The 13915-nt window shown below is 54.6% G+C and overlaps 1 protein-coding gene across 1 annotated transcript in view; it reads right to left on the bottom strand.

Moving 5' to 3' along the window:
* Window positions 1-6210, bottom strand: part of LOC311513966 (uncharacterized protein) — a 32477-nt gene extending 26267 nt beyond the window's left edge. Inside the window, exons 1-2 of the mRNA XM_084616181.1 lie at window positions 6032-6210; window positions 4991-5083 (exon numbers count right to left, since the gene is read on the bottom strand). Of these exons, the coding sequence (XP_084472307.1) occupies window positions 4991-5071 (81 nt within the window). The 5' untranslated portion in view covers window positions 5072-5083; window positions 6032-6210. The remainder of the gene's footprint in view (window positions 1-4990; window positions 5084-6031) is intronic.
* Between the last annotated feature and the right edge of the window lie 7705 nt (window positions 6211-13915).

Below are 13915 nucleotides of genomic sequence, written 5' to 3'. Positions count from 1 at the left end.
GCTGAAAAGTCCCAGTCTTATCATCATAGAATCATAGAATATCAGGGTTGGAAGGGACCTCAGGAGGTCATCTAGTCCAACCCCCTACTCAAAGCAGGACCAATCCCCAATTAAATCATCCCAGCCAGGGCTTAGTCAAGCCTGACCTTAAAAACTTCTAAGGAAGGAGAAAAGGAGTACTTGTGGCACCTTAGAGACTAACCAATTTATTTGAGCATGAGCTTTCGTGAGCTACAGCTCACTTCATCGGATGAAGTGTAGCTCACGAAAGCTCATGCTCAAATAAATTGATTAGTCTCTAAGGTGCCACAAGTCCTCCTTTTCTTTTTGTGAATACAGACTAACACGGCTGTTACTCTGAAACCTAAGGAAGGAGATTCCACCACCTCCCTAGGTAACGCATTCCAGTGTTTCACCACCCTCTTAGTGAAAAAGTTTTTCCTAATATCCAATCTAAACCTCCCCCACTGCAACTTGAGACCATTACTCCTTGTTCTGTCATCTGCTACCACTGAGAACAGTCTAGATCCATCCTCTTTGGAACCCCCTTTCAGGTAGTTGAAAGCAGCTATCAAATCCCCCCTCATTCTTCTCTTCCGTGGACTAAACAATCCCAGTTCCCACAGCCTCTCCTCATAAGTCATGTGTTCCAGTCCCCTAATCATTTTTATTGCCCTCCGCTGGACTCTTTCCAATTTTTCCACATCCTTCTTGTAGTGTGGGGCCCAAAACTGGACACAGTACTCCAGATGAGGCCTCACCAATGTCAAGCAGAGGGGAACGATCACGTCCCTCGATCTCCTGGCAATGCCCCTACATATACATCCCAAAATGCCATTGGCCTTCTTGGCAAAAAGGGCACAGTGTTGACTCATATCCAGCTTCTCATCCACTGTAACCCCTAGGTCCTTTTCTGCAGAACTGCTGCCGAGCCATTCGGTCCCTAGTCTGTAGCGGTGCATTGGATTCTTCCGTCCTAAGTGCAGGACTGTGCATTTGTCCTTGTTGAACGTCATCCGTTTTCTTTTGGCCCAATCCTCTAATTTGTCTAGGGCCCTCTGTATCCTATCCCTAACCTCCAGCGTATCTACCTCTTCTCCCAGTTTAGTGTCATCTGCAAACTTGCTGAGGGTGCAATCCACACCATCCTCCAGATCATTTATGAAGATATTGAACAAAACCAGCCCCAGGACCGACCCTTGGGGCACTCCACTTAATACCGGCTGCCAACTAGACATGGAGCCATTGATCACTACCCGTTGAACCCGACAATCTAGCCAACTTTCTATCCACCTTATAGTCCATTCATCCAGCCCATACTTCTTTAACTTGCTGGCAAGAATACCGTGGGAGACCGTGTCAAAAGCTTTGCTAAAGTCAAGGAACAACACGTCCACTGCTTTCCCTTCATTCACAGAGCCAGTTATCTCGTCCTAGAAGGCAATTAGATTAGTCAGGCATGACTTGCCCTTGGTGAATCCATGCTGACTGTTCCTGATCACTTTCCTCTCCTCTAAGTGCTTCGGAATTGATTCCTTGAGGACCTGCTCCATGATTTTTCCAGGGACTGAGGTGAGGCTGACTGGCCTGTAGTTCCCAGGATCCTCCTTCTTCCCTTTTTTAAAGATGGGCACTACATTAGCCTTTTTCCAGTCATCTGGGACTTCCCCCAGTCGCCATGAGTTTTCAAAGATAATGGCCAATGGCTCTGCAATCACATCTGCCAACTCCTTTAGCACTCTCGGATGCAGCACATCCTCATACTGAAGCTGTTCCATACCCCTATTAATTTTTGTTGCCCTTTTCTGAACCTTTCCCAATTCCAATAGATCTTTTTTGAGATGTGGCAACCACATCTGCATGTAGTATTCAAGGTGTGGTCGTACCATGGATTTATATAGAGACAACATGATATTTTCTGCCTTATTATCTATCCCTTTCCTAATGATTCCCAACGTTCGGTTGGCTTCTTTGACTGCCGCTGCACATTGAGTGGATGTTTTCAGAGAACTATCCACCATGACTCCAAGATCTCTTTCTTGAGTGGTAACAGCTAATTTAGACCCCGTCATTGTATATGTATAGTTGGGATTATGTTTTCCAATGTGCATTACTTTGCATTTATCAATATTGAATGTCATCTGCCATTTTGTTGCCCAGTCACCCAGTTTTGAGAGAGCCCTTTGTAGCTCTTCACAGTTTGCCTGGGTCTTAACTATCTTGAGTAGTTTTGTATCATTTGCAAATTTTGCCACCTCACTGTTTACAACTTTTCCCAGATCATTTATGAATATGTTGAATAGGACCGGTCCCACAACAGACCCCTTGGGGACACCACTATTTACCTCTCTCAATTCTGAAAACTGACTATTTATACTACCCTTTGTTTCCTATCTTTTAACCAGTTACCGATCCATGAGAGGACCTTCCCTCCTATCCCATGACAGCTTACTTTGTGTAAGAGCCTTTGGTGAGGGACCTTGTCAACGGCTTTCTGAAAATCTAAGCACACTATATCCACTGGATCCCCTTGGTCCACATGCTTGTTGACCCCCTCAAAGAATTCTAGTAGATTGGTGAGGCATGATTTCCCTTTACTAAAACCATGTTGACTCTTCCCCAACAAAATTATGTTAATCTGTGTCTGACAATTTTATTCTTTTACTAGAGTTTCAACCACTTTGCCTGGTACTGATATCGGGCTTACCAGCCTGTAATTGCCAGGATCACCTCCTTTTTTAAAAATTGGCGTCACATTAGCTACCCTCCAGTCATTTGGTCCAGAAGCTGATTTAAATGACAGGTCACAGACTACAATTAGCAGTTCTGCAATTTCACATTTGAGTCCTTCAGAACTTTTGGGTGAAAACCATCTGGTCCTGGTGACTTATTTACTGTTTAGTTTATCAATTTGTTCCAAAACCTCCCTTAATGACACCTCAATCTGGGACAGTTCCTCAGATTTGTCACTTAAAAAGAATGGCTCAGGTTTGGGAATCTCCCTCACATCCTCAGCCGTGAAGACCAATCCAAAGAATTCATTTACTTTCTCCGCAATGGCCATATCGTCCTGGAGTGCTCCTTTAGCACCTTGATCGTCCAGTCGCCCCACGGGTTGTTTAGCAGCCTTCCTGCTTCTGATGTACTTAAAGAAATATTTACTATTACTTTTTGAGGCTTTGTCTAGCTGTTCTTCAAATTCTTTTTTGGCTTTCCTAATTATATTTGTACACTTCACTTGCCAGAGTTTATGCTTCTTTCTGTTTTCCTCACTAGGATTTCACTTCCACTTTTTAAAGGATGCCTTTTTCCCCTCTCACTGCTTCTTTTACTTAGTTGTTTAGCCACGGTGGCTCTTTATTGGTTCTTTTACTATGTTTTTTTAATTTGGGGTGTACATTGAAGTTGAGCCTCTATGATGGGGTCTTTAAAAAAGTTTCCATGCAGCTTGCAGGGATTTCACTTTTGGCACCGTACCCTTTAATTTCTGTTTCACTAATCTCCTCATTTTTGTGTCGTCCCCCTTTCTGAAATTAAATGCTACAGTGTTGGGCTGCTGAGGTGTTTTCCCCACCACAGGAATGTTAAATGTAATTATATTATGGTCACTATTACCAAAGAGTCCAGCTATATTCACCTCTTGCACCAGATCCTGTGCTTCACTTAGGACTAAATCAAGAATTGCCTCTTCTCTGGTGGGTTCCAGGACCAGCTGCTCCAAGAAGCAGTCATTTAAGGTGTCAAGAAACTTTATCTCTGCATCCCGTCCTGAGGTGACAGGTACCCAGTCAATATGGGGATAACTGAACCCCCCCATTATTATTATTGAGTTTATTTTAATAGCCTCTCCAATCTCCCTGAGCATTTCACAGTCACTATCATGATCCTGGCCAGGTGGTCAGTGACATGTCCCTACCGCTATATTCTCATTACTCAAGCATGGAATTACTATCCATAGAGATTCTATGGTACAGTTTGGTTCACTCAAGATTTTTACTTCATTTGATTCTACGCTTTCTTTCACATCTAGTGCCACTCCCCCACCCGCACGACCTGTTCTGTTCTTCCGATATATTTTGTACCCTGGTATTATTGTGTCCCATTGATTATCCTCATTCCACCAAGTTTCTGTGATGCCTTATATCAATATCCTCATTTAGGACAAGGCACTCTACTTCACCCATCTTATTATTTAGACTCCTAGCACTGGTATATAAGCACTTTAAAAACGTGTCACTTTTTAGCTGTCTGCCATTATATGATGTAATTGAAAGGGTCTCTTTTTTTTCCATTTGACTCTTTCTCATCAGATCCTACCTGTATTTTATTACCTTCCATCCTCTCCTCCTTACTAGGACATAGAGAATCTCCATTAATAGATCCTCCCCTAAGGGATGTCTCTGTCCGACCACATGCTCAGAGCATCCAGGAAACACCAGGGTGAGGGGACGAAGAGAGAGCCCCTCCTCTCTCCCAGCAGAATCATCACACGCCCAGCAGAACCATCACACGCCGACTAGCCACAGACTGATACAGGAGATGGAGCCCCTAGCAGGGTCCAGGGAGAGCTCCCTGGTAAGGAGCCCAACACCCTCTGCATTGTATGGAGCTGGATATGAAGGGAGGGGAAGCTCCCCAAACCTGACTAGTGGGGGCCCCCTTCATAAGTCACGGCACCCGCTGGTTAGTCGGGTCAGGCTCCAGCACTGGGAGTCTGGTCAGTTTTCCTAGCCCCATGTAGGTGGGTTATTTCCTGTTCCACAAATCAGGGCATTTCCACCGCTGAACTCATGGGTCTGTTCCTAGAATCTAGGCCACTTATTAAACTGGTCCTGGCAGCTTTGCCACTCCCTGGCCTCCTCCCTTTCTTCACCCTGTGCATTTCCTGCCCCGCTCCAACCCAGACGGTGCAAACCTTCCCCTCTCCGGGGTATTTGCTGTCCCTCTCCCTCCTGCAGGACCCCACCAGCAACCCCCCAATAATCCCTACCTGAACGGGCTCCTCTGCAGCCATTTCTCTCCCCTGTCCCGTGGGAGTACCGGATGAACTGGAGGGAAACATGGATGTCATTCTACGGCCTGGCTGGATGAGAAGGGCAGTTGTGGGGGTTTCAGAACAGGCTTTAGTGAATTTCACATCAGGCTTCCCCCAGGCCCTTTCCCTGCAGACAGACACCCTACATTCTGCCATGCTGGTAAAATACTTGATCTCTTTATTCCAGTGTAGACCTGGCCCCTCCTGCCAGGCTAAACCCACAGAGAGATTTTTCAGCCTCCCCAGTAACAAATTCTCTGAATTAAATGCTAGAAAAGAGCAGAACCAAAGAGACTGGGCAGGCTCCATGGGGGACACTGGCTCCTCCCTTCCCCCCTCCCCACCCCGGCCCTGTTGCTGGCAGAGAAGGGACACCCCATCCCCACCCCAGAGTCAGCCTGTCTCAGGGCTCCCCACACAGCCCCCGATCCCTGACCCAGGGCAACGATCTCCCACGTCAACAAACACAAATTAGTGCAGATAAAAGGGGTGGGAAAACCCCCCCAAATGGGAGGAGATTTTAAATGGACATTTGAGAATTAGGGAGAGACGGGGGGGATGAGGAGAGAGGAGAGAGCGGATCATTTGAGGGGAAAGGGGGGGAATCGCCCCGGAGTTTGCAGCCACGTGTGAGATGCTGAGAGAGAAAAGGGGAAGAGCCGGAGGGAATTTGTATCGGGGCTGAGAGGCGAGTGGCACAAACAGGGACAGGATCCAATTAACTTCCCCCCTTCCCCCGCCCCCCACTTCCCCCCCCGGGAATTTCCTGGCTGCACAGAGACAGTTCAACCCCCCCCCCGGAACTCCGGCTTCTCCCCCCCCGCCCGACACCCCCCAGGGGACCCCCCCGCCGGGCCCCAGTCTCTGCCCCCCCATCCCAGCGGGGCCGGGGGCAGATCCTGGCGGCGGCTCCGCTGGGGCTGAGGCAGCCCCGAGGCTTCTCCCCGGTTCCCGGGGGCAGAGAGTCGCTTCCCCCCACCGGGGGGTCTCACTCACCGGGGGGGCTCCGGCTGGGGCAAGCAGAGCCCGGGGCTGCCCGGGGTCTGGTCCCGGCTGGAGAAACCCCCCCCCGGCCGGGCACGGAGGGGTTAATGACGGGCCCCCCACGCAGGGACCCCGGGGGGGGAGCAGCCGCTGCCCAGCCCGGTCTCCCGGGTCCCACGGAGGCAGCAGCAGCGTCTGGTCCGGGCCCGAGCCCCGCCCCCGGGCCGGGACCGAGCCCCGCCCCCAGGAGCTGCCCCGCCCCCAGGCCGGGACCGAGCCCCGCCCCCAGGAGCTGCCCCGCCCCCAGGAGCTGCCCCGCCCCCGGGCCGGGCCCGAGCCCCGCCCCCAGGAGCTGCCCCGCCCCCGGGTCGGGCCCGAGCCCCGCCCCCAGGAGCTGCCCCGCCCCCGGGCCGGGCCCGAGCCCCGCCCCCAGGAGCTGCCCCGCCCCCGGGCTCTGAGCTTTGTTCTCCCGGCCCCGCCCCCCCAGCTGTTCCGGCGCGGCCCGGGCCTGGGGCGGGGCGAGCGGAGCCACGCGACCAGGGCGGAGCCGCAGATTGGCCGGGCTCCAGATACAAAATGTCTCTGCGGCCGGAACAATGGGGCGGCGCGGGATCGGGCCCGGGGTCTCCAGCCCCTCGCCCCGCAGGATCGGGCCCGGGGACCCAGGCTCCTCTCCCCGCAGGATCGGGCCCGGTGACTCCAGCCCCTGCCCCTACCCCCGCAGGATCGGGCCCGGGGACCCAGGCTCCCCCCAGGATCGGGCCCGGGGACCCCTGCCCCTCTTCCCCCAGGATCGGGCCCGGGGACTCCGGCCCCTCCCCCCGCAGGATCGGGCCCGGGGACTCCGGCCCCTCCCCCCGCAGGATCGGGCCCGGTGACTCCAGCCCCTGCCCCTCCCCCCGCAGGATCGGGCCCGGGGACCCCTGCCCCTCTCCCCCCAGGATCGGGCCCGGGGACTCCGGCCCCTCCCCCCGCAGGATCGGGCCCGGTGACTCCAGCCCCCGCCCCTCCCCCCGCAGGATCGGGCCCGGGGACCCCTGCCCCTCTCCCCCCAGGATCGTGCCCGGGGACTCCGGCCCCTCCCCCCGCAGGATCGGGCCTGGTGACTCCAGCCCCTGCCCCTCCCCCCGCAGGATCGGGCCCGGGGACCCCTGCCCCTCTCCCCCCAGGATCGGGCCCGGGGACTCCAGCCGGAGCAGGGTCAGCCTCACACACGTGCTCAGTCAGCTCTGCTGAAGCTGCAGCAGCTGCCCTGGCCGGGGGAGGATGAAAATCTGTTCACCGCCCCCGAGCTGAATTCCAGCGGATCCAGTGCGCAGAAGGGTCTGGCTTGTTCCCCACCGGGAGCTGGGAGCCTCGGGCTGTGCTGCTTGACGCCTGAGGGTGACTTTCCGCCAGGGGCTCCTCTGAACCCAGGTTTAGCCTGGGTGCACCCAGCTAGATGGATAATCCAGCCAACTGATGCTCCTGGACCTCCCCTGAAGCCGTGTGCCAATGCATCTCGGTCATTCTTTGACGTTTCTGTGACAACCTCTGGCTTTTTTCTAACATGAGAAATAATTTGTCAGGTCCTAACTTTTCACTTTGGGCCGGTCTGCAGGCCGGCTGTATTCTCCACCCCTCGCCGTCTTCATAAATCCAGCCTGGATATCTTCTAAAAGAGATCGTCTAGCCTAGGCCGACGCTCTGGGTTCGACGGAGATATTATTGGGTGCGTTGCTACGGCCCGCGTTAGACACAAGGTCAGACTAGATGAGTGTAATGGTTAGAGATTTACACGGGTGCAAAATTTCTGTCCACGTCCGAGCCGCAGAAATGGTCCGTGGATATCAAGCGGATAGCTGCAGATTGGCAGGGCTCTAGATACAAAGTTTGATTCCGCATCCGAGCCGCGAACATCAGCGTTAGGGAAGTTGTGTGTTCCCTGCTGCCAGGCCCCTTTTGTGCCGCCCGCGGGGTTGGCACCATCTGACCCACTTACGGTTTGCAGACTCGGGCCGGCTCCCACCAGTGCGACGTGCCAGGCTTGGCACGCCGCGATGGCTGGCTGCTGGCGTGGCTCCTAATGTGCCCTGCTGACTGGGGCATGCAGTGGCCACCCCAGTGGCAAAGCCCAGCCCAGTCCCAGGGCCCCGGATGCACTGACAGAGACATGCCCCAAACTACACTAGCCTACAGGCCCCTCCTGCAGGGTGAGACTGGCCTGGGCTGGCTGCTGTGTCCCACTTGCCGGGAGCTGATGTGGGTGGTCGTGTCCACACCGCGATTGAAGCTGGCTGCCCCCATCCGCTGACAGGCTCGCTGTGGGGCTGTATCTGGGCCAGCTGAGCCCCAAGCTCTGAGAACCCCGAAGGGGGAGGGACTCAGAAACCCACATGTTACAGCCCCTGGCTGCCAAGCCGGGCCAGCAGAGCATTTAATTGCAGTGTAGACGTACCTCAGAGAGCTCAGCGGGGCTGATGAGGAGGCTCCAAGGTAGGGACTACTGGGGATGGGAGCCGCAAATTGGGAGCATCTCCACCTGACCCCCTCCTCCCCAAGCAGCCACTTGTGGGGGGAAGGGCCACCTAGGTGGGGCAGCTGCTAGGATCAGCGGGAGGGTCTCTGGGGCTGGGGGTATGGGAGGGAGTTAGGGCTGCAGGAGTGAAGTACAGATTGGGGGGCAGGGGACTGGGGTGCAGGAGGGGGTGGACGACTCCGCCTGGGGGTGTGGGCTCTGGGGTGGGGCCAGGGATTAGGGATCCAGGAGGGGGCTCTGCTGTGGGGAGTGGGACCAAGAGGTTTGGAGTGTGAGAGGAGGCTCCAGGCTGGGGCTGGGAGTTGGGGTGCGGGAGGGGGTACAGGCTGTGGGTGCAGGCTCTGGCATGGGGTCAGAAATGAGGGATTCAGGGTGCAGGAGGGGGCTCCGGGCTGGCGCTGAGTAATTTGGAGTGCGGGAGGGGTTAGGGTTAGGGACCCTAGAGGCTACAAAGCTGGCTGTAGATCCTGATTAGACCTGAGAGGCACAGCATTTAGGTGGTAGTTTGTCTTCACAGCAGACTTCTCCCAGGTTTTCACCTGGGTGTTGCTCTAGAATCATAGAATATCAGGGTTGGAAGGGACCTCAGGAGGTATCTAGTCCCACCCCCTGCTCAAAGCAGGACCAATCCCCAATTTTTGCCCCAAACGGCCCCCTCAAGGATTGAACTGACAACCCTGGGTTTAGCAGGCCAATCCATGCTCAAACCACTGAGCTACCCCTCCCCCAGGGTTGGAAGGGACCTCAGGAGGTATCTAGTCCAGCCCCCTGCTCAAAGCAGGACCAACCCCAACTAAATCATCCCAGCCAGGGCTTTGTCAAGCCTGACCTTAAAAACTGCTAAGCAAGGAGTTTCCACCCCGTCCCTGGGGAGCCCCTTCCAGCGCTTCCCCACCCTCCTGACCCGCCTCCTGTCCACAGATTACATGCTGCCAGCTGGGCTTGGTGGGGCTTTAAATCCCGGTGCCTGGCCTCGCTCGGGGGTGAGAATCCTGGTGCAGGGAACCCCCCTGCCCCCTCCCCCAACACACGCACACACTTCGCAAGCAGAACGCAGGCTAAACCACTCGGTTGCTCTCAGCCCCCCAAGTGCCTTCCCATGACTCCCCCTGCACCCTTATGACCGTAGCCTCCCTTTTCTCCCCCTCTGGTGCCCACGGGAGACAGCAGTGCCATGCCCCAAATGTGGAGTCACACCATTTCCAACCCATCATGCCCAGCAGGGAGAGACAAGGTCTCCCTCAGTCCACTGAGACGGACTCACCCCATGGCACAGCACAGAGAACTGGGGGATCTTCCCCCCATATGCCCTAGAGACACAAACGGGAGGGCACAGCACCAGTAACCTGAGTCTGGATTTGCAGTGTGGCCACTCGCACCCAGGCTAGGCTAAACAGAGTGCCGATCACCCCGGCCAACTGCAAGCAAGGCATGCCAGTGCTGACTAGAATATGGTGGCTAGCATATAACTATAACTCATATTAATAGTATGTATTATCTGCACCATATATATGTATTAAGCACCAATAACATTAGGTACAGATATTATATCAGTGATCTTACCCAAACTGGCCTAATACCATCATCCTGTTCACTGATGCTAAGTATCCCATAACACCTTGCATCTGGTGAAGTAAATGTTTGTCACAGACGGGAAAATTGTCAAAAATCAAGATACATTCATTCTCTGTCTTATTACAACCTAGGGAATTCTCTTCACGGATCAGTGCCTGGAATATTAGCATCCCAAACAAAGACGAGGAAGGAACAGGGAAACAAGCTAGTGAATTATCTTCAGTGCTGGGAATGCTAGCATCCCGGACAAAGAAATGAACAGAACAAGAAGTTAGAGAACCGGAATGACCTGGTGGATTGGATTTTTGTGACGTGCAAAGAGAGGTGTAACTTGTAAAATCACAGAAGTGATACCAGCTGAAATGTGTAAATCGGGGAGCGCACCGTCTGCATGAGGTGAACGTAACATCACTGCATGGGATGGCTCCTCAGAGGTTGGTAGTGTACAGAACCATTTTCCTGTACCATATCAACAAACCTGACTGACATTGGGTATTTGGTCTCTTGAGTATATTTCATAATGAACCAAAGTGGGGTCAAGCAATTGACTATACAATTTAGCAGCAACAGATTTAACACAAGCCAACCAACCTCGACTTACTCATAAGAACAGCCACACTGGGTCAGACCAATGGGCCGTCTAGCCCAGTATCCTGTCTGCCAACAGTGGCCAATGCCAGGTGCTTCAGAGGGAATGAACAGCACGGGCAATCACCGAGTGGGCCATATGCTGCCGTCCACCGCCGGCTTCTGGCACTCCGAGGCTAGGGACACCCAGAACATGGGGTTGTGTCCCTGCCCATCTTGGTTAACAGCCACTGATGGACTTACCACCTCCCTCGTGTCAGGCGGCACCGTGCTGCAGAATGGGCAGAGTTGCCATATTGCCCTGTGCGAGGGGGCGGCTGAGGCTTCAGGGGGGCACGTCTCATGGACTGTAGCACCACAGCAAGCTGAGCCCCCCGTGCGAATGCTCATGCAGTGCATTGTGGGAGCGCTCGCCCTTCTATAGCGGGTTTCACTCAGGGGCCCGCAGGCTCGACAGTCCATACTCCCCAAAATGCCTTGAGGGGTGGTAGCTGACTCACAGTGCGAGGGCAGGGAACAGACCCTGCCTGGTGTATCACGGGAACGGGCCAGCCTAGTGGCCAGCAGGCCTAGCAGGCAAGTAGCAGATGGTCAAGCCCTAGAGTTCTCCCGAACGGGTGGTGGAGAGGGGTAGGGGGACCTGGGCCTCCTGCTCCACTGGGTCTGGGCCCAGGGCCCAAGAGGGAGAGGTGTGAAATGTCTCGCTTACCTCTTAGTGATGTGAGTGACTAGTCTCCTATCTCCCTGTTTTGGGGCGTGGGCGCAGCCCCCCACAATGGAGAGCTCCCACTCAGCCTCAGCCATGTGAGTTTTTCCCAGGCCCCGTCCTTGGGACCGGTTATCTTCCCTCAGCAGAGAGTGGGGGAGGGAAAAGGGGCAGGCCGCTGCCCTCCAGGTTGGGTTCAGATGCTTTCCTGTGCACCACGTCAGGCCCAGAAGCTGCAAACTGGCTCCCACCCTGCGGAGAGCGTCTCCCTCACTCTCTCCCCCGCTTGACCCTCAGCGGCCCCTTTCGAGCAGCTCCTCCCTTCGGAGGATGCGCCGCAGCTGCCGAGGGGCAGAGCCCTCTCAGACCAGTGCTGCGCCGTCCCTTCCCCACTCTCTGTCTCGTGACTGTCCGTGGGGTGGGGTGGGGAAATTTCACCACGTCATAGAGTTTAAGGCCAGAAGGGGACATTGGATCATCTCCTCTGACCTCCTGGCTAGCACCGTGTGTGTCTGTGTGTGTGTGGGGTGTGTGACAGAGAACGCAAACTGTGACCAGAGGAGAACGGAACGAGAGACAGAGGCAAAAAAGCCAGAAAACCAAACATGGCCTGGATGCCTACACCGCAGTGTAACCCTGGGGCGGTGGGACCCTGGTTTATGGACTTGGTGGGCCCTAGCCCATGCTGGAGCATCTGCACTGCGTTGTAAACCTGGTTGACAATTCCTGGCCCCAGGTCTCAGCCATGCCAGCGCATCCATAGACCCATGGGGCTACAAGGGACCGCAAGGGTCATCGAGTCAAACCCCCGCCGAGCTGCAGCATTTATTGTGTCTACACCAGCTATGACTGATGGCTACCCAGCCTCCAGCCCACATTGCACTACACAAACCTTCTGACTCGGGCCTGCGGCTTGAGCTGCGTCCACACTGCCCAATGACAGGGCTTGGATCTGACTCACAGCAGGACTCGGGCTCTGACCTACCCCACCAGCGAAGTCCTAGGATCTGGGTCCTGACTCAAGTCAGATTGGTCTGTGTGTGGATGACAGGGGGGCTTGGGTTCAAACCTGAGTTACACCCTGGGCTTCATGTGCCATGTAGACATACCCAGTGTGTCCCTGGGAAAAGCTAGAAAGAGAGGGATCTTTGGGGACTGTTCACTAAGGAAGCCTGGGTTCTTCCTACATTTGGAGAAGCAGCCGTTATCCATTCCTGGTAAATAAATCAGACTGCATCAAAAGGAATCCCAGACTCCATCGATTTCTGCATCGACCTGGAACGTACCGATGGCTCTGAAATTTGACTAGTCAACTGGATCAAAAACATGCAACACTGTGAACCTAGAATTAGTGGTGCAGCCTCAACGTCTTCATGGGCCCAGAGCGGGACAACCCACCTCGCCCTGAGGTGGCTTGGGCTCAATGCAAGGGACTTCCTGTGTGACCCGGGGGAAATCACTCAGACGGGTGCTGGGTAGGTCTGTTCCCCAGATGGGTCACCCCATGCAGATTGGGCGGGTAGGTTTTTAAGGCCAGGAGGAACAGAGTGAGCCATACGCTGCCGTCCACTCCCAGCTTCTGGCGCTCCCAGCTCCTAGTCTGACCTGCCTAGCACAGTGATCCCTGAATGGAGGCCAACAACCTCTGGAGGGGCTAGAACCAGATGCACGATCCTGGGTAAAGGTCTTAAAGGTCCATAACTGAATTACCCACCCAGCTAAAACTGGGCACTTTACTTCCAGTTTAGAGTCAATGGGGCCAGACCCCAGCTAGTGTCAATGGGTGTCTCTCCAATGGAGTCAATGGGGCCAGATCCCAGTTGGTGTCAATGGGCGTCTCTCCATTGGAGTCAATGGGGCCAGACCCCAGCTAGTGTCAATGGGTGTCTCTCCATTGGAGTCAATGGGGCCAGATCCCAGTTGGTGTCAATGGGTGTCTCTCCAATGGAGTCAATGAGGCCAGACCCCAGCTAGTGTCAATGGGCGTCTCTCCATTGGAGTCAATGGGGCCAGACCCCAGCTAGTGTCAATGGGCGTCTCTCATTGGAGTCAATGGGGCCAGATCCCAGTTGGTATCAATGGGTGTCTCTCCAATGGAGTCAATGAGGCCAGATCCTGGCTGGTGTCAGTGGGCGTCTCTCCAATGGAGTCAATGAGGCCAGACCCCGGCTGGTGTCAATGGGCGTCTCTCATTGGAGTCAATGGGGCCAGATCCCAGCTGCTGTAAATGGGCGTCTCTCATTGGAGTCCATGGGGACAGATCCCAGCCGGTGTCAATGGGCATCTCTCCATTGGAATCAATGGGGCCAGATCCCAGCTGGTGTCAATGGGCGTCTCTCATTGGAGTCAATGGGGCCAGACCCCAGCTGCTGTCAATGGAGTGACACTGATTTTCCTGCCTTCTGGACCAGTGCAGAGATCCACCCGCCAAATCAGCTGAACTTCCCAGGGTGCCAGAGGGGAGGGAATCTGCACAGCAGCATATTTTAGGACTATTCAAACCCAGCTC

The sequence above is a fragment of the Lepidochelys olivacea genome (assembly GCF_965140295.1).
Source record: "Lepidochelys olivacea isolate rLepOli2 genome assembly, chromosome: 28".
Taxonomy (NCBI): Eukaryota; Metazoa; Chordata; order Testudines; family Cheloniidae; genus Lepidochelys; species Lepidochelys olivacea.
This window is presented reverse-complemented; position numbering and strand designations above follow the sequence as displayed.